This window comes from Tetrao urogallus (assembly GCF_951394365.1).
Source record: "Tetrao urogallus genome assembly, chromosome: 1".
Classification (NCBI taxonomy): Eukaryota; Metazoa; Chordata; class Aves; order Galliformes; family Phasianidae; genus Tetrao; species Tetrao urogallus.
The window spans coordinates 187,227,863-187,249,500 of NC_136813.1; the positions used below are offsets into that span (position 1 = coordinate 187,227,863).

General features: G+C 42.5%; 1 protein-coding gene across 1 annotated transcript in view; it reads right to left on the reverse strand.

Annotated features, from left to right (window-relative positions):
- Positions 1–385: 385 nt before the first annotated feature.
- The window catches only part of CAMK1D (calcium/calmodulin dependent protein kinase ID), a gene marked incomplete at both ends in the record, with an annotated part of 221,070 nt that continues 199,817 nt past the window's right edge, over positions 386–21,638 (reverse strand). Inside the window, 5 exons of the mRNA XM_079538119.1 lie at positions 386–507; positions 3,746–3,884; positions 4,410–4,497; positions 14,142–14,220; positions 16,565–16,677. Coding sequence (XP_079394245.1) covers positions 386–507; positions 3,746–3,884; positions 4,410–4,497; positions 14,142–14,220; positions 16,565–16,677 — 541 coding nt within the window. The remainder of the gene's footprint in view (positions 508–3,745; positions 3,885–4,409; positions 4,498–14,141; positions 14,221–16,564; positions 16,678–21,638) is intronic.

Sequence of the window (21,638 nt, forward strand, 5' to 3'; positions counted from 1 at the left end):
ATCCAGTTGAGATGTTTGTAAGTAATGGAAAACAAAACGAAAACAAAAACCCAACAACATATACTGTTACCTACACTGAGAAAAGAGTAAATCACTGGGGATAAGAATGCGTGTTCATTAGTTAGAACATTGCTAGACTCACACATATATATATATATATTTATATATATGTATATATATATGTACAGCACCAGAGACTGTTAGATCCGTTCCCCCTGGAGTCCTTGCAGTTTGTGATTAATGAAATATTTCAGAATTGCAGTATAAAATATGGCCATAAAAAATCTTCTTTCTTCTAGTCCTTCGTCGAGTATGCGGGGCAGGGCGAGGGGTGGCTTGGAGGAATCCACAGCCCTATGCCTGCCTGCTCCTGGCCCCTGGGCTCTCACTTGCTCCCTGTGTGCACTGTGGTCACTGTGGTGGGTCTGGGTCTCCGGTCCCCTCCTACCGCCGAAACGCCTGAAGAAGCAGATGAAACAAAACTACAGAGAGTGGATGGAGACATACCTAAAAGGAAAGCCAGAAACACAGTTAGAAATGTTAATTTTGGAGGGGATGTGGGCAAAGTTGCTTTTTGAGCAGGTGTTGTTTCCACTGCATGCTCCAGAGTGGACAGGACCACAGCTGGAGATGGTGCTCTTTCTGCAGCCATGGGTTTGGCTGGGTACATCCACAGGGATCTTCTGCCCTCCTGGCCCACAGCCACCGGCAGTTGCACACACATGCCACAATGAATAAACGTCTGGCTTTGCTATGTGTTCAGCCAGACCAAATCCACATTTCTGGGGCTGAAGACAAAGAGCTGTGGGATTAGAGAATCCCTCCAGCATTGTGTTTGCTCAAAGTAATTTTCCTCAAAGATGATTAAACTTCTGATCAAGGACTTCTAGCTAAATGAACAGACTGCGCACCTGGGCTAAAAACATTTCCCCAGGCATCTTGCAAAGCTACTGATAAAAAAGTATAGTGGGTCAAACTCATTGATGAGTTCCTTTAAATTTAGAAGAAATGTAAATCTGTGTGCCTTGGACATCATTCCAACAACACCTTATGCTGCTCCAGGCCTTGCTGGTATGTCTCCGGGACTTCCAGTCAAGAGACATAAATTGGTACAGTTGAAGTGTCTGGACACAATTTTTACCCGGCAGTTGCTTTTGAACTAATTAGAGACTTCTCACAGATATTTTTTTAATGAAAAGAATGATATTTCAGCTAAGCGGAAAAGCTTATGGATTGTGTCCACTTCTAGTGAACCCTTCAGCACAACTCTAAAAAACACAGCCCTCCCTGAAGAATGCAAAGTGGGCTGAGCATTGAACGACTGATTCTGGATTCTGCTATTCCAGCACAACCTTGGCTGTTCCAATGGAAAGCGTTCATGACAAGCAATAACATCTGCCCTCAATAGAGCCTTCCACTCAGGATGTGCCCCCCTCCCAGCATCCTTGGAGATTGCAGGGGAGCTCCTTGGATTTTTCATCCCATTGGGCTCGGTATCACTTAGAGCTGAATGGGACCCCAGCAGCACCAAGTGGCACCTAGTTCTGAAAAGATGTAGGCTTGATGTGATGAGAAATACAGTATATTCTTCCAGCCTGGTAGGTAAAGGATGGATGAAAACTATATTAATATATCTCACTCTAGAGTCTGATATGGCCCCTTGGGTCTTTTTGATGCTTGTTACGACTTTTGCCTACTTTCCTATGCCTGAAGGTGATGTTTCAGCCTCAGGGATAACTATGATGAGCCTACACTCAGCTGCATCCATTTCCCAGCAGTACAGGCATTTGACAGAGATCTAAACTCTGTAATTAATCTAGGCAGTTCAATCACATCTAAAGAAAATAAATCAGACACAGAAGCCTGGAAATCAGAGCAGTGCATTGCAGAAGTCCCAACTGATTCAGGTAGTGTAACCCATCCTCATGTATCTTCTTGTTCTGGCCTAACACAGCAAAAGAATCATGATGCAGCCTGACATAATCTTCTCTCAGGGTAGGGCTGTATTTAATTATCTTCAGTGATGTGAAATTGCTGCATTTGAAACTGTCCGGAGAGCTCATTAAACATACTACTAATAGCATTAGGCAGGATTCTATTTTATAATGGTGTCACAGATGTTTCATGTAACTTCCTGCATGGGATCTTTTCTGTGGAAGAAATCTGACCCCGGAGAAAATCATCAAGGAAGAAGGAGACAGGACAGAGATCTCCAAGGTCTCCTTCTTCCCAGCAGGAGGCATTTGGTGGACCGTATGAAATACATCAGTTGCCTCTTAATGTCACTCCCTGCATTTGCTCCTGACTCTTCTCACCAGTTCCCTGGGGTTCCAGTATCTCCTAACTCTTCTCTTTAGTAAATTTCTTTGAGAAAGGAAAGCTCTTTAGTGTCTTCTGGCAAGCTCTTCTGTTGAACTTAACCTGGGATGCCTGGAAATGAATACTTCTCTGCCTTCTATATCTGACATGAAAAAAAAAAAATCACCAATCAATACATCTGGTTTTATCCTTCAAAATCACTCATCAGTTATGCCAGCAGAAACTATAGACATAACAGAGTCTACTGTGGAAGGAACCAAAATTAAGATGCATTTCTCCACTGAAAGGGTTTACGACATTTTTGCATTGTCAGCATGTGTTTAAAGTGCTTTGCTATTGGTCAGTCCTTTGCAGATGCCAGAGGCATGCCAAGAGCACAGGGATGCTTTATTTTTCAGGCAGTAGCCGTAGGGTTTCGCACTGGGCAAAATAAAAATCTCTATAGATGGACAGAAGGGAATAAAATAAATGCCCTGAAGTCAGAGATTAAATAGGCTTCACTGCAAAAGAAACATTTCTGCCTTCCAAGTGCTGCCTCCCCTGCCATGTCTTCTCTCCTGGCATTCAGAAAAAATACACACCCCGAGCATCTGACTCCTTTTGCAGCCTGAATATCTCCACTGCTGCCCAGAACAAACAGGTCTTGTGGCAGCATGCAGAGCCTGAGCCCCTCTCGTACAACTGAACTTCCTTGTGCAGGAGCTTCACCTGGCTCAAGTTGGGTTGGACTGGAAGGATCAGTCTCTCTCATGGAAAATGAAAAGCAAGCAAATTTTTAAGGGAAAGAAAAAAAAAAAAGGTTTTATCTCAAATTGGAAATTAAACATAAACAGATCGACTAAACTCTGCCAGCTTTCAGATAAATACACAGCTATTTGCTGAGCAGTGTCTGGGTCTTTTTCCCACCTGAAAGTCCTTATTCAGCATAAGAATGTTGCTCTCCCAAAAACCACACTGAGCTGAGAGCTCAACTTTTCAGTGCGTCAATTTTTCCCATAGAATCATTACATTTTGTCCAGCTGAACATGAGAGCCTCGGTCCATTTTCAGTTATTATTTTCAACACCTACTGGCAGCAAGGACTGCAGCCTGGGGGGCAGAAAGAAAATGCATTTCCCATAGATTTGACAGGACAAGGGGGAATGGTTCTGAACTGTGACAGGGGAGGTTTAGGTTAGATATTAGGAGGAAGTTTTTCACACAGAGGGTGATGAAGCACTGGAACAGATTGCCCAAGGAGGCTGTGGATGCCCCATCCCTTGAAGCATTCAAGGCCAGGCTGGATGTGGCTCTGGGCAGCCTGGTCTGGTGGTTGGTGGCCCTGCACATAGCAGGGGGGTTGAAACTGGATGATCATTGTGGTCCTTTTCAACCCGGGCCATTCTGTGATTCTATGATTCTATGATAGATTTGCTCTCATTACTCACAATCTTTCCGGGTGGTTGCATCAGGCAGTGGCGTGGCGAGGCTGAGTGTGCCTGAGACACTGGCACTTGTGCTGTCCAGGCTGCTGCCGAGGTGTAACCGCCGCATGTGTCGCACGACTGCTGTGGCGTTAAATGCTTGCTGGGGGAAGAAAAAAGAACAAAAAAAAAGGAAAGAAAAATAAAAATTTGGAGGTAGAAGGGCGATTTCTGCCCTTGTCTTGGTTACTCAACCCAGATGAGTCCATCGTTATCCCAGCTTTTCCTAAGCTAGAAGTCCTGCTCCCCATCCTCACTCTTTCTAGCACTCAGCTGGATGTGGCTGCCCACAAGGGAGGCTGTGCTGGACACATCCTTCCTTACAGAGCTCACTGATGTCCCAGTCACTTCATGTCCTCTCCCAAAGGCTGGCTCCATAACCTTATAACATATAATCACAGCTGGTGCTTTAGACCTGGTCCCATCTGTCACACTCCTGGATGCAGCACCTTCTATTGCCAGCCCCTTGAAGCCATGTTACCTAAGATGGGACAAACTATGGTGCTCAAAAGGTTGGACCACAAAAGCAGCTTTATATTGGATCGCTAATGTGCTGAAAAGGCTGTGCAGCTGCTGTGTTAGAAGAGTCAAGATGCCTCAGTGTCATTCCTGAAGATGGGTCACTTACTCTCCATTTGCTTTTTGCAAAGTTCTTCCGGATCTGGGCGCTGACAGACTCGTGGATGTTTTTGTTGAGTGCCGTATCACCTGCAATCCTGAAACAGGCAGACAAGACATGTTTTAAGGCATCTTTTGTTCTCCTTGAATACACCTTCTTCTCTGCAGGTAAGTCTGGTGTGAGTGCTCCTGCAGAGATGTTAATTGCATTCACATGAGGCCTCAGATTTCCCACCTCTGTCTCTGCTGGCAGCAGTGGTGGAAAATATGGAGCAACAAAAGCAAGCACAGATAAGGCTTGAAGGTCTGGCAGCTATAAAGAGGTACAACCTTCTTTTGTTGGTGTGCGACTGCTTTCTATCACAATTACAGCCCTGGATGAAAACACTGTACCTTTTCTTTTTTTTTTCCTTTACATCTAAAGATTTAACATCAACAGGCTGAGACTACTTTTAGCTTCAACCATACAGTCGCTTTCAGAGCCACTCCAACCTGTCTGATTTTTGTTTGCACTGGAGATTTTCCTGCCACGCTGCAATGTACATAGCCATTTGTCATGATTAATGGAGATTTACAGTAAAGCAGATACATACTATATTAGCACTGCCTGCATAAATAGCTTAAGCTGAGCAACACTTGTCTGAGAAACTTCACTGATACTGTGCAGTTTCTTGAGTAGGTAGTCACATCCCAATCTCTGATAAACATAGCTATTTCAAGAGGATTTTGTTTACTTGTTTAACTCACCAAGGCACGAGATCTTTTGGAAAAATAAGCACATTCATGAACTAATGTTAGGTCATGTGCTAGGGGTATTAATACTACCTGACGTAGGTGAAGACAGGAAGCAAAGACTGCCTCCTGTATTGTATGTGACATTTTCAGAAATCATTTTTTTAGCCCTGTTGTTGAAGTGTTTTGTCCATTAGTAACAGAAAATGATAAGAAATCAAAAGAAATGGGACATACGTCAGATTCAGAGCCTCCCAGCCTCCTCCAATAACAGAATCTGAATCTGGGGGACATGATAGTCATCTAGTCCATTCCCTACTCCAGCTATGTTGAAGTTACTTGGACAGGTATTCAGCTAACCAATCTTGAAATATCTCCAAAAGATGCAGACTCCTCAGACAACCTATTCCAGTGCCCCACTGTCTCTCATAAGACATGGAAACAAGTTTATTCCCTTTGTCTTTGAAGCATCCTTTCACATATTTGAAGACTGATATCATGCCTTCTCTCCATCTTCTCTTCTCTAGACTAAACAAACTGATTCCTTCACTGTTTCCTCATAACTCATATTTTCTAATCCTCTGATCTAGTGAACTTCTCTGGACTTTCTCCAACAAGCCCATGTCTTCATTAGAGGGCGGTTCCCAAACTGTTCACTGTTTTCCAACTAAGGCAGCAGAATGGCAGCACTGCTTTGCTTACATACCCCAGCCTGCTGTTTCCATTTATGCATCTCATGAGTTGAAGACATTTCTTTCACTATGCCCAGACCATTTTGAACTGTAACTCTGTTCTTCAAAGGACATGCAGCAATTTATGCTTTCATGTCAATGGCTTGTGTAATTAGTGGATCAGCCTCCTCCAAACTGCTCCCCTCTTTCCTGCTGGTAACATATACCCAAGATGTGAGGGATGAGAGACACTACTTTTGCAAGGAAAATGGGGAACTAAAACTTTGTCACCCAAAAAAGAAGAGGGTTGCAGCCTCTTGCAACTGACCTAATCTATAATGAGTTATTCAAGAGTACTGGGGCCAGCAGAATTGTGATCAGGAAGGAGCAGGGTTCCTATTGCCCACCCTCATCTGAGAGGAGCACTTTGCTGACCATCACTGCCACATCAGTGCCATCTGAAGTAGGCAGAAGAACTGGTTCCACAAATAAAACATGGCTCTCAAATGACATGTGACACCCCTTCCTGGGCCCTGTCCTATAAGCAAACAAGCAGAGGTTTTGAAAACTGGAAGACCTTCAGATCTTCCTCTGAAGAAGGCTCCTCCTGATCACTTCTCTCACTGTAAAGAAGTCGTTATTCTTGATTTCCATTAGGTCCAGTCTGCTATAAGCATTTTGAGGCAGCATGTAGGACAGCTAAGCCTTTTGCTACAGATGTTCTCTAGAAGAGTTTTGTGGTGGGAGAGGAAATTTCTACACAGTCACTCCAAAATGTCAGAAACACTCTGCTCCACCCATGAATACCTCCTCAGAGAAGGCACATGCCCTCAACATGCAATAGCTGGGAGCAGGGGCTGTCATAGCACAGATTTGCAGAAGAAAACCAAATCATGTAGCCAAACACTTCATATGGGATCAACTGCAAATCAAAGTGTCTGTTCAGTAACTGATCAAAAAGACCAAGTTGCAGAGACATTGCTTAAATTTGCAAAGAACATTTTTTCCTCCCAGGCTAATGAAGTGTTCTTCTTTATGAAGGAGCTTGTTAACAAGCTCTATAAGCACAGATCACATTTCCCACTTGCCAAATTTTATTTTGGAAACATGGGCAGAACACGTTCCTAGGGGATGATACCCTCCCAGACCTCACTTATCATTCCCCACAAGGACTAGCAAATGCATTTTTGCTATATGAAATTTTTCATCAGGCATGTAGCTCAAATACAGCCTATATATTTTTTCAAGCTTATGGATCATTTTGTGAAAAACATGGTAATTTCAGTAAGAAGCTGCTGGTCCCAGTAGTTCACAAACTGTATTCTCATACCACAAACTCTGTGTTGAATGTGCTATTCTGATAATCTTTGAAAAACAGCCTTAGTGCCTGGATATTTCCCAAATCAGAGTCACACTTGTTAACCTCACAATGGGAGGACAGACACCCTGTGAAGCTCTCAAGCACTATATCGGTGGGGACCATTCTACATCTAAGGTCTCTCTAGCAGCATTAGCTCTTTTTACGTTCTGATTTTTTAAACAGCAGTACTGGGGCTAATTTAGCACAGCAGGAGACGTTCAAACACGTGCTGGAATGTTGAATGCTGTGGCCCAAAACACAGATCCAGATGCCAAAGCTGGCTGTGGGATTGTTCTCCGTGAGGTCTCTGAAGAATCATTTTGTTAATAGTGCAATGCTGTAACATGAGGACTGTGCATTTATACTGCATTTTGCACTTGGAGAATCTTCAAACTTTTATAAAATACTCAGTGTTACAGTGTTTATAGTATAGTCTTACTTATAGGAAACTAAAAGAAATGTTAACATTCTTCCTCTGGTGCTGGCTTGCTGAGCTGTAGTGGTTTAAGTATGCAGGCAAGTGAGGTGGGGGTTAGCAGGTAGAAGTCCTATCTTTTACACAGTCAACATGATGAGTTTTGGATACTCAAACTCACCCTAAGGTGGGTATTGTGAGCATCATCATATCTACGCTGAAGCTCTTTAATCATGAACCTTAGTTCCCATGCTAAGATGACGCATGAGGACTAATACAGAGATTGTTTTCAGGGAATGCTATAATTTCTCTTCCACCTTTCTCTAACTCTGCATATCCAAAGGCTTTAAACCATCTTATCTTATTTCATGACAGAAAGACTTTAATATTTTTTCTTCTTCATCACAGTATGCCCTTCTACAGGATCAGCTCCACCTTCCCTGAAAAGGAACCATGTTCTCTTTCAGAGATGGTCAACCTGATGCTTTTTTAGTCAAATTTGCAGTTAACTTTGAAGTTAACTATGAGAGCATTGAAACTTTTTTGTTTTTACCAACTGTACCTGCTCAGTAAAAGATATTACTTTTACTTGCCACACACACATAAGAAGAAAACTAAACAAACCTGAACAATGCATGATCTATTATCAAGCTGAGCATCATCCCAGCACTGAGCAAGGAGTCGCTACCCCAACAGGTACCCGATTTTCTCTTGGGGCTCCTGTTCTGCAGCTACATCCTGACTGTTTTTGGGGAGCTTTGTGTTGAAGCTGTTCTTATATCCAACTTGAATGTGTCAGCACAAGGAATTGGACACCAATGACAGCAATCACACTACTCTCCATCACAAATACCTCCACTGAAGATAACAAGGACAGTGCTTATGAATACCATTGAAAATCTGTTCCTGCAGATAAGAGGAATCTCATCTAATGATATTATTTCATTGTATCCAATTTATTTTAGTTCTCCATCCAGTTTCAAAGCTATCACATCAATTTCACTAGCCATAGCACTTTCAAGCTTTGAAAGGAGCCTCCAACAAAGAAAAAAACAATGAGTTTACTTTTGGATGGTCCTTTGCATGGTGTGCAAGCATATATCTCTTGCATGCCATGTCTCCCCTACTCACGATGGCAGGCAGAGTCTTTCATCTAGAATTATTTTATGAACCTTCCTACCCAGTGAAGGCAGCCACCTTAAATGCTGAGCTGGCCAAGCAGTGATTGGAAATGTTCTTGAGTATGATGACAGGAATTTAGAGCTAGCTGTAATGGATAATGCTGAAGGATCATAACTCTTCTGTACAAACACATATACACACATGCGTGTGTATAAACATGGATACACACATACAATGTCAGTGATACTCCAAAATAAATAGAGTGTGGGGATGAACTCGATAAGAGTTTGATTTAATGTTGTAAACATCAGCAGTTCTCTTCAGGGAGCCCTTTTCACACTTCAAACAGCATTGTCAGAGAACTGAGCTCTTTGTAAACTGTATCCTTTCCTTGGGTGGAAATTATTATCTGGCTCATGCTCTCTGGCACATAATAAACACTCAGGGTCATGGTCATAATCTTCAGAGGCTCAGTCCTTGCCAAAGCTTTATAGTCTTCAGTGTAGGTGGGGATGGATGTCGGCATGTCCCAGCTGTCCACCCCCTCTCTCCATAGGCAGTGGGGAAGGGTGAAGGCCATGCTCGTATCTGCTAACGCAGGTGTCACAACATTTTAGGTGCCACAACCTTCTTCTCTCCTATACAGTTAATACAGGGAGGGGATACATACATCACCTTCAATGCAGATGTTCCAAGTTGCCTATGATGCCAGAACCAGCTTCAGCACACAGCTCTAAATCTCATTTAAAGTCACTTGGGAAATGCAGAACAAAGCAAATAAATTTATGACACCTCTTTCAGCTCGCACATCAACTTCTTAACTGTTAGACCCTCTCCTCTCCAACTGAGGACTCTTTTCTTTCCCTCTGCGCCCAGGCTGGAGACTGAATGTGGGGCCAGCCATGGGGCTGCAGAACCCAGCTCGACCCAATGGGGAGTGCAGTGTGGTCCTACAGCTGAAAAAAAAAACAAACAAGTTCTTGGATTTCTGCTTCTCACCCTTAATTACTGCAGCCTGAGCTGCTGCCTTGAACAGGATGTGGGTCCTGACATGGCAGTATATTTAATAAATTTAATTGCTGTCATTAATATGAGCTTGGGAAACATTAAGACGTATCAATCTGCAGCAAAATCACCCTGCTCTTTTGTTACCTTCGTTTTCATCGTCCTTTCTGAAAAGTCACAATGGAATAATGAAGCGGAACACTGCACCTTTTGCAGCACATCATAAACAGTGAAAAGTGCAGTGAAAGATACTCTATAAAACAAATCATTTTTCCAATGGGAAGCATAAGTCACTTGTACATTAAACTGGAGAAATGTGTATAAATGCACAGATTGTATAGGCTAGGGTGTAATCATTATACCAACAAGTCTTACATATTGTACTGCTTCTGCTACCATACTTCACTGCAATTATTAGCCTCCTTTTCTGCCAGTTCCAAGTTTAACATACCGTCCTCCTGCCAAGGCCATTTGATTATAAATAGCAAAATATCACGTAAATGCAAGCATGTGGGGAGCAGATACAGCACAGAAAAATGGGCCATTGGGAAGAAGTATTTACTTTTTTTAGGGCCTGATCCTGTACAAACATTTAGTCATGTGAATAGGCGGCTATTCTTGAGCAGTTTCCCAAAATTCCAAGAGATTACTACCCTTAAAGGCACAAATGTCATATTTTGAAAGATCCAGTTCTTGCAATTTACTTGTTTGAAAGTTTTTAATTAAAACATAGTAATTGAAACTAGTGGAATATTTGGAACCAGCTTGTTCTTCGTAAGTATTACACAGTGAAACAACACAGTTACCCAACCAGGCAGCCATCTCATACACAGGTATATATTCTTATCACAATTAGATGATAATATATGTGTTAAGTATTCATGATTTGGCAGATTTCTTCCTAACTTTTAGATGACCATGAAGATCTTGCACTGCAGGTAAAAGATTTCACAGGAGACAGAAAAGAGAAAGCTGGAAAATGTCATTACATAGAGCCACTTCTCTGTTTACATTGCTCTGCTTCATCCTTTTCTCCAGCTAAGCCAGGAGATTTATGTACTTGCACTAGTTTTCATCATACATTGAAGACAATACTATGCAGACACTATGGAAGCTGAGGTTGCAACAGGGATATATGCTGAAAAGGTGAGAAGGTGTTATGGCATGTCCCCATTGTAATGGTCATGGTAGTCTGTCTCTGCTGGCTAAATACTTGCACCCGTATCATAGAATCACAGAATCACAGAATAGCCTGTGATTGGGTTGAAAAGGACCATAATGATCATCTAGTTTCAACCCCCCTGCTATGTGCAGGGTCACCAACCACCAGACCAGGCTGCCCAGAGCCACATCCAGCCTGGCCTTGGATGCCTCCAGCAACCACAAGGCAAAAGAACTCATCTGGACTTGCTGGAAGCCAATGTCCAGTCTATGGGAAGGACACACTTGACCATCAAGAAGAAGCACTGAGGTCCACTCTTCCTCCTCCACTGAAAAGACCTTCTCCTCCTTCAAAAGGGAGGCGAGGATGCCATTGCAACAGATATCATGGCTAGAATTAGAAAAGGAACAGTAAAAACTCATGATTTCCTGGCATAAGCAATCTGTGTGGAAAGTGCTTCTTGAGCAATGGCTTGGCAGAAGGAGATCCTAGCACTAGCTCTGAAATAACAGATACCATGCGGGTGAGTGGCCTTGACTATCCAAAACCGCAACTGTTTACCACTGCAGGATCCAAACCCCACAAACATCACTGCACCTCTCTCTAGAGAGGGCCATAACAGCAACATTTATGTTACAGGAAGGTTTTCAGAGCAAGGGGAAATAACACATTGAGTCATCTACTCAAGAACACAATGGGGAGGAGAGAGGCAGACCTGAAGTCATCTCTCTTGGTATCTTCATGCACTGCTTTCGCTGCACAACCCTCCTGCTCCTTAAAACACTGGCATGTAGTGCCATTGCCATCTGCTGTGGTCTGCAGATCACATGGGGCAGAGGTGGATTTGGGATGGAGTGGGGATAACACGATGAATATTTTCAGCTTCTCCGCTGCAGTTCCATTTTCATCTCAAAGGCTGATGCAGGGGAGGCAGCCCTGCAAAAGAATCACTGCCCTGCAAAGTGAGACTGGCTGAGAAAGACCCCTGACACAGAGATGGAAGAAATCCCTTTCTGGGATTGGTTTTTCAAAGGAAGATTGGATTCTGTAGAAAATACCAAACATAATGGAACAGTCTGTGAGTTTTCATCGGCTGCTGGCCATGACATGCCAAAAAAAAAAAGAAAGAAAGAAAGAATAAAGAAAAATGAAAATACTTTTAATCATATTGAATCATTTTGTTCCTTTAAGAAGGCCGAGAAGCTGTGTGTGTTACAAGTGCCACGTTTCTTTGTTGCACTCCAGCAACCAACACAGATGAAGCAGGGCCAAGAGCTGGATGCTTACACTTTGTGTATCTTGGATTTAAGGCTTTGGAAAATCTGCCTCTGAGTTATGCAAATGGTCACTTCATTCTCTGCTGGGAGTTGCATTCCCATTGTTTATTCTGTATTTCTAATACTGGCTTTTGTAACTTGTTTAATTTCCTGAGGTTCAGGTTAGTATCATTTAGAAGTATATATTTTTGCATCTCATAGGAGCCGGATTTCACTTGCCAGATTTCTTTTTTGTCACACAGGCAGGACTTATTGATGGGAAACACAATTATTGATGGGCCACTGGACAGAGGGCAGACCCAGGTGTTGACTTCTTCCCATCTCCCATTCACACTGATGCCAGACACTGACCCAGCTAATAACCATCAGTAAAAAGTTCTTCACTGTCACAGAGAAGATGAAAAAAAATCTTTTTTTTTTTTTTTTTTTAATGATTTGAATTTCCTTCCTTCCATTCCAAACCTCTCCTACAACTTTTTAATTGTAAATCCTGAGCCTTAATCTTATCTTCAGCCTAATCTGGTATCACAGCAACCAACAGCCAGACATCAATACATCACTCCCACCATGAAGAAATCAGTGCCTACTTTTATGGTCTTACTACAGCTTCATGAGTGCCAAATTATTAATTAATGATAAGGGTAATTCATCGGTGTATTGGTAAAAAAAAAACATAAGTAAGCAAGTCAGAATGGTATTTTTCCCTCTGTCAAAACCTTTAAAAGGATTTACCATCCATGTAGTCCCAGGAGTGGGAGCAGCAGTGCGGTGAGACCAACCAGTGGTTGTCAGAGAGAGGAGCATGAACACCTGAAGCTGAGACTACTCAGAAAAACACCAATAATATCTCTGCCTGTGCTTTTGCTAGCATGCTTTATACCCTCAGCTCCACTATTTGAGGCTGATCACTGGGTGCAGATTGCATCACTGGGATGGTTTTAAGATCCATCAAGCTATTGAGCTAGCCAAAGTGACTCATGGCTTTTCTGAGTGGCTAAGGACACTCAGGACAAAATTCTTTTCCCAGAGAAATGAACAGCCTTAAGCTCTTATACAGCCAGCACTCCAGAAACTGTGAAAGGAAACAGTATTTGTGGTAACTGTGATGACAAAAAAGCACAGTCTACTGTGCACCTGGGGTGAAAACATCCTGTCATTGACTCCTTTCTGTTGCAGCTGTTGTAACAATTAACAATAATATCTTGCCTCATATAAAATGACCCCTGACATAGAAGACTTGTGTCTAAAAGCTCATTTCTGAGTGCAGTTGGTAGTGTAGGATGGTGTTAAGCCAGTCAGAGTTGATCAAAGGACACGAGCCATTCCTGTTTCAGCCATATAATCCTTAGGTAACGTTGGTCACGTCATCCACGTGCAAAGGTGTGACCTCATGTAAAGCACTTAGTGGAGGACTAAATTACAAGCACAGGCACTGCAGGGAAGCTGCAGTGCCAATTGCTAGAACCAATGCAGTCTCAGCTTATCCCACTTAATGGTTTCCTGCTTCTCGCATTCAAAACAAGGCAGGGCAAACAACATGCAAAAGCAGGCCCTTACTGTAAACATGGAGTGAAGATGTGGGCTATCATTTGTGAAGCACAGAAGAGGATTTCCTACTTACTGAGGTGCTCTTAAGAGCTCTGATGTTACCTTGGCAATGACCTTAAGAGCAGGTGATACCCATCTTTCTGCACACCTGCAGAATTTGATCTTTTGCCTCTAAATGTGTTTCCTGGGTGAGGTAATTTCAGTGCATCCCATTGCTGCACTCTGGTCAACATAATGCATTATTTCACTGAACCCTTACATGGATATTCAACAGGTTGAATAACAAGAGATTAAAGTCCAGCATGTTTTTCCAGGAAAATCTAGAAGATACAAGGCAGGGGTTATTTAGTGGACACTAGCAAGCCACGTGGCATAAAAAATGTTTCCACCATGAACATTAAATGATGTTTTCTATCCAGAGTGTTTCACACACAGGTGACTGTTGCTTACCAGGGGTGCCGTGCTGCTTGCTCACAGGTGTATCTTTTATTAGGGTCCTTCTCCATCAAATTCCGAATGAAGTCTTTAGCTGTGAAGAAAAAAAAAAGAATAATTCAAAGCAATAGGTTTTGATGTTCAGTTTTTCAGGATGTTCAGACTTTTGTTTCCCAGGCATACCCAACAGCGAAGAAATCACTGAGAGAACTCCTCATAACTATGGAACATGTTGCTCAGGTTATGCGAAGACTATGTCTGAGCCAGCAAATGAAACAGTGTCAGGGTCTGCTGGGATAAGACAAGGAGAAATGGTTCCAAACTAAAAAAGGGGAGATTTATATTGGCTATAAAGAAGAAGTTTTTTTTGTGGTAAGAGTGGAGAGGCACTGGCACAGGTTGCCCAGAGGAATGGTGGATGTCCCATCCCTGGAAACTCTCAAAGTCTGGCTGGATGGGGCACTGCGCACTTGATCTAGCTGTAGAATGACCCCTATTCAGTGCAGGGGAGTTGGACTTTGAAGACTGATATCTAAATAAATTAATCAAAGGTCTCTTCCAACTCAAAAGTTTCTATGATTCTATGATAATGTTCATAACTGATGGAAGCCACCATTTACTTTTGTGAGTTGTCCCTGGTAAAACTGTCATGGAGATCAAGCAGCTCCTTTCCAGACATCTTTTGGGAACTAGCAGGGCCTGTTTCCTGTAAGCAGGATGCTTGCAGCTGCCTCGCTCTGAAGGCAAAAGTAGATTTAACATATGAACCAGGCCACCAAGTGCTACCAAAGCCAGAAAATGGCCCTAGCTCTCTTGTCATTTATTAATACAGCCATAATCAAAACGATTCAGGACCAATCCAAACTATTTAATGTGGTAAGTACACTTGGAAGCAACGTGAATAATTTGGAGTGAGCAGAATTCAAGATTGGTAGCTCCATGTTCCCTGGTCAGCCAGGAACTTCTGACTTCTGGTCTGAATATGGTCATATCTGTTGAAGATCTTGGTAAGTTGAAAGTCAAAGAGAAGGTCAGCACTGCAGCTAGAGGAGACTTTCATTGCTCATTCCAAGCAACCTTGCACACGGGCAGTGAAGAGGACACATGGTGTAATTCAAAAGCAAGTTACTGAGGAAAAGAGAGTCTCTTGGGCAAGAAGGAGAGTGTTTGTAATTGGTGCTAGTGGACATCGCAGCCTGGTGTGCATTCAGCAGTTTCAGGAGAGAGCAGCTGAAGGGTCCCAACAAAACCAAACACTGCAAGAAAATCTTTGTGCTTCTTTAGGTGATGGACTTTCTCCTTGGAAATGCAAAGGGGTCTGCCAGCAGACCTTCATATTTTCTCAGAAAACTATTATGGGCTTAAAAAGAACCACTCACCACATATATTTTAAGCAATTCCACACAATGATATCTAGACCACAGATGTTAGCAGCATGTAATGTTGTTTTATGAGGAGGTAGCAGACATACAATTAACTTTAAAATGAAACATTTCTTTTTACATCTTACTTAATCAGCACACTAAGAAATCAGAATCATGTATTTCTAGAGATATTTTCATACGGTAAAATTTTCCTAAACTTTATTTTTCCCACTGTGTGAAATGGCAGGCATTTCCCCAGGTTGGACAGAGCAAGGAAACTGAGCTTGTGTGATCTCCTGAAGGCTGCAGCCCAACAGTGGGTCCCACAGGGTAGAATGCTGGCCATGCCTCCGCAGGTCCAGGCAGTGGGTTAAACGTCTTCCCACTGGGTGAGGAACTGGGTGAGCAGAGGGGCAGCTATCTGGGACCAACCACATGGATAGCAAATCCCAGTTAGCAAATCTGATTATCATCCTCATTTAGAAGCTATTGATTTCACAGAATCACAGAATGCCCAGGGTTGGAAGGGACCTCAAGGATCATGAATCTCCAACCCCCGCCACAGGCAGAGCCACCAGCATTCACGTTTAGTACGAGACCAGGGTGCCCAGGGCCTCTTCCAACCTGGCCTTGAACACTGCTGTGGGCAGGGGGAATTTCTTGTGTTGTGCTTCTTTTTGCTGCAATGCATTCTCACATTTGGACCCACAGTACAGTTTTAGAAACAGAGTCAAACTAGTTTTTCTATTTATTTGTGACACATAAAATATCTGCATTTTATTTTGATTTTATAAAGATATTGAAGGAATTTGTCTTCTCAGGACAGTTTTCTGCTATCTTCACTCTTTGTCGCAGATGTATTGAATGTGTTCTGGATGAAATGGTACTTAATTTTCTCTCCCGAAAAAATAACTTTCTGTAACCACTTAGTTAAAATAACCACAGGCATTCCCAATGACTTTCAGTTTAAAGAAGGTCCACACACAGCAGAGGGTGCATTCTCACACATGATGGAAGATACCTACAACAGGCATTGTTGCATGCATGCCTAGTTGTGGTAAATGAGCTTCTTACCAGACTCAGAGATGTCATCCCAATACGGAGAGTCAAACTCATACTCTGCCTTGAGGATCTGCTCGAAGAGTTTGGAGTCATTTTCATCATAGAAAGGAGGATACCCACAGAGCCTAATGGAGAAGACAATTGACACTTAGACCCGTCTTTGCCAAGAAGGTGAGAAAGAAGAGGGAGGAGAAACTTGTTTAAGAGTCGCCCCATTAGGTTTTCAAGCAAGCATTACCTTGAGAGCACTGTTCAAGAACATATTAAAAAAAACAACACTTTTGAAGATCAGCATTGTCCTGCATAAGTAGTAATTCTTCAGGGAAACCTGATGCAACTGACGCTACACTGACTTACACAGATATCCTGGCTCCTCTCTGCATGCTTTCATGTGTGCAGGCAGAATAATAATTGCACATTACAGCCATGAGCCCTTCCATCCTCTCCTCTACATGTGGTAAAGGGAGGTCTCACGGGATATAAGAGCAGCAGAGCCTGCATGAGCTGGACATTGACCTGCTGCTGCACCAGAAGAATCTCTCCTTTTCTCATTACTGCAAGTAATCTTGCTGGCCCCATCAAATTGCCTACCTTGCCTAAGGCTAGCAGCAGTCCTGGTCTTCAGTACCTATAATTAGAAAACCAAGCCCAAAGACAAGCAGGACATGAATGTTATTTGTGTACTTTGAACAAAAGAATTCAGGAAGCACCCTACCTGTGCTGTAGGGAGCAGGATATTCACTCTGTCAAAGCACGGCTCCTCCAACCCTGCAAATGCTGGACATGGGAACCCCATCAACAGCACTGCACTGAAGAAATGCAGCCACAAAGCTTGTGTTTCAGAGACTCCTGCCTGGGTGATGCTGCATGCTACAGCTTGTCTCTGTCTGGGCAGACATATCTTCTTCATTTTTAACACCAGCTTTGCAATATCAGATTTACTTCAGAGGCTGGTCCAAGGTTTTAGTAAACCCTCTGCTCACAGTTACACAGAGCTTTCTAGCTCTATCTCCATAGGGATGTTGCACTTTCTTGTCTTATCTCTGTTTATAGTAAAAATTATTTTTTTCACTTTCTTCCCTGATAGTGAAATCATCTTTTTTACTACACTTTCCTTAAACCCTGAGTCAGTCCACCTCAATAAAGTATTTATCTGGAGAGAGTCAGTGGTTATAAGCAGATCAAAGATCTAGCTGAAACATTACACTGCAGCAAAAACAGAGCGAGGGGGGAGAAATTGTAAGAAATGAAATACTCAAGTTATTTATAACCCAAAGCCAGCCAGCTGCCCTGGAGGTTATTTGACCCAACTCAACACTTGAGGGTGAAAAGAGCAATGTTTTGTTAGCTCCAAAAAGTCAGTGTGCTTGATAAATAATTTAAATGGGGAGTGAGATGTTGATCTGCATCAGACCCATATTGACCTAGAAGAATTCTACTGAAATTTGCAGCACTGTAATGAATCCACTGTGGTTCGACTGAATCAGACATCTCTCTCTTTATCTTTCAGAACAGATGAGACAGTTCTCATTATTTATTTCTCACTGGATGGCTGCCATTATCAGAAGCAAGCAAGATGACCTCATGCCAGACAAGAAATTACATTTGAAGTAGTGCCACGTACCTACCTGATGGGCATGTCCTTGTGTATGGGAATTGATGCAGTAATTCCTATAATATGCATAGATTCCTATAATATACTGGAAATGACATATGAAAAGGCCATTGGAAATGGTAAATTTAAACAAAAGCCCCTAAAGCTGCTATCCACATGGATAAAAGATTAAAATGGTGCAGAAGTGTTCAGGGTGGAGAACAACTCCTCCAAAGGTGCTCAGAGCTGGCCCTCTGCTCGTCTTCCCTGAGGGACTCTGTAGGCTCTGTACAAGAGGCCTGACAGCCCTTCATTAACTTCTTGCCTTCCTCAGCACTTTCCTTAAAAGAAAATCAAACTGCTCTGATAAAAGCATTTGAAGGCGAGCAGACAGTGCTGAGCATGTTGAGGTGCTGTCAGGCTGCTCCAGAGAGAGAAATAACTCTCTTAAAATGTACAGTGTGCTAATTACCTTGGCAAAGGTACAAGAGCACAAGTTAGGGCTGCGATGATTTATACATGCTTGTGGCAGCAAAACATAGGAGCAAAGTGCTGAGCAACACAGAGCTGGAGGCTGTAGCACTGCCGGGCCAGAGCCAAGCCATGCATGCCCCAGCAAGAGCCCTCTCAGAGCCTTCCACCTTCTCTACACACTTCCAGCTCATCCCAAGCTCCTCCAAGCTCTTCCCAAACTTCCGTAAGTCTGGTCTGTGAATCTACATGTTTGGTTATGTACCTCTGGGATGTCCCCACAGCTTTCAGAAGAGGTCTTTCAGAAGGTGCTGATCCCCTTATCTCTGTCATGATGAACCCTATAATCACCCTTTGTGTTTCACTGCCAGACTTCCATCTCTTCAGTGATGAATGGAGAGAGCTTGAGAAGGGTAGTCACTATTCCTAATTGTGGACAGGGACATCCCTGCCTGAGAGCAAGCTGAGCATAGGGAGGGGTCCTGGCTCTGGTGAGGACGAGGGGACAAACATTGCACAAAGAGGGACCCAAGGGTATTTCTCCAGGAGACAAACCATTGAGGACATGGAAGAAAGAAGCCAGCTACTTAAGACTGAGGAGATGGCACGTGAGAGGAAAACACATGGGTATTCTGCCAGAATTATGGGGTGGGAGCCAAAATATAGGATGCCTTGCTGTCCTTTTCTTTAACACCAGAGTTTGGGAAGACACAGAAGTTTTAGCATAACTTAGAGCCAGCTCTGGCTTTGCAGCAAAGGATGGGAAAACCCCAGTAAATTAGCTTAACATGCATTTATGGCTGGAAGAAGTTTTGCTGGACTTCCAACAACTGGGCCACCTTCCAAAGCTTATAATAAATCTGGTTTAATTCTGACAGAATCAAAATCCCACCAAATTCATTTCCATCTGCTGGGACATTTCTGTGTGAAAAAAAATGCTCTCACTATCAGAGGTTCTGCTGCATTTCTTTAGATATACAAAGATATAAAAATAACCCCTCTGTCTCCAATGTGAAAGAACTCTGCATTGTCCTGGGGGAGTTTCAGTCAGCTATTACTTGCCATTATTTTCTTGTAGATTCACCGAATGAAAGCATTTTTTTAAAATAATTATTTTGTAACTATATCACACCAGCAACAGATTTTCCCTTAACCTCCTATTCCCAGTCTTGTCTTTAAAAAGAATGGGATGTAAAGAAGAGAAACACAGGTGGATACACAAAAGAAAGACACTGCCAAAAGCCATCTCAAGAAGCCATAGTAGAGCACAATAGGAATGCCAGACACACCTTCTCAACAAGCAGAGCAAGCACATCCATGCAAGCTTCCATTGCATACTGTGGATGATACTGAAGGCTAAATAACCCACTTGCATGGTCAGTGTATAATCTGCAATACTAGAAGCATGGGATTAGCTTTACAAGCAATTTTTTAGTGAGATCAGAGCAAAGACCTCAGTAAATGTTCAAAGATCTGAGATATATGGTGTGGAAAGTCACCCAAGTGCTGTTTTTATGGTTAAACACATGTATTTCTTACTTTGAGAATAAATCTTCATGCTGGCCAATGGTAATGCCCTCATGAAACTGTGGACAAGGACATATTACTATGGGGAGTAAAAAATAAATTAAGAACCAAGCAATGAAGAGAAATAATTTGAGGCTATTTTCCCAGTCTTTGAATGTGGTATCCTGAGCAATCCAACGTACCCATGTATGTTTTCCCTCCACTTATTCTCGTTCTAGTACCAAACAATTAAGTTATACTCACTTTCCCAATGAGACTCTCAATCTTTTCTCAGTGCATGACTTCAGTAAAAACTTTTTCTGAAATATCATACTGTGTACCAGTATGGCCATGGCTAATTCTCTTATTCAGACACCTCAAACATGGATGTATGCACATCTAATTGAAAATGAAAAGCAACACAGCAGCAAATAGTCCAAGAAAGGGTATGACCCAAGATTTCTTTCCACATATCCTTCCTTTATAAACAATATTAGCCAACTGGTAATTCACTTGTCCTATCAATGAACAGAGTGAGAAGAAAATCCAAGCCAAAACGCATTCATCCTAGTGCAGAAGAGACGGTATGTGTTGAGTATGAATAGATAGCAGCTGAGGCAAAGCATTCTATGGCCCCATGCTCTTTTCCAGCTTTGGAACATGTTTTTCTATTATTTCTTTGCATCAACTAACTTAACTTAATCTATATCAGGCATGCATGCAATCACTTTAGCTTCCCAGGCTTTACAAACTTTCATGTGACTCACACAGGTCCAAAATCCAGCTACAGGGAGTCCAGAGAGGTCTCCCACTCTTCTCATCTATTATATTTTGAAGCTGAACAAGTATCAAAGCTATCTTGTGATATATAAAAAGCTGAACTCAACATGGAGGCTGTTTCAAACTGAGAAATATTGCAACTGGAATAACAGGAAATTTCAAGCTGCTAAAATTAGTTCTTGTGAATAATGACTTCTCATGCAAAACAGGTCTCGATAAAAACTCTGCTGGTGCAGCCTCTACAATATGGATGTCATTAATGAGAAGCATTAGAAACTGGCACTGAAACAAAGGTATTCTTTCCTAAGACATCTTTCACCTTGTCTATTACAGAAACAAATAGATGTCAAAAGCGTCGGTGCCCCAGAAAGAGTTTGTTCTTCCAGTATCATAAACTGAAGGCTTTCATGTGATTCTGGGCTTGTGTCTGGAGGCACTCAAGCCACTTATGGTAATAATAGCTCAAAACATCTTTAATATATGCTTGGCTTCCGTGTTGGATTTCCCCGTCTTCTTAAATGACAACAGTTTGTTCAGAGGGGCTGTGAGAGTCATGGGAGAGGTGTGGAGATGATGCAAAGTGATGTGCTTGGATTGCCCTATGCATAAATACATCTCCACCTGGTTTGGTGGTGCAGCACTTGCAAGGTGACTAACCTAGATATTAAACCTCTCCCACCACTGTGGTGTCAGACACTCAAGAAGGGGTACTTCCTTCTTTGCTAGGGAAGAACC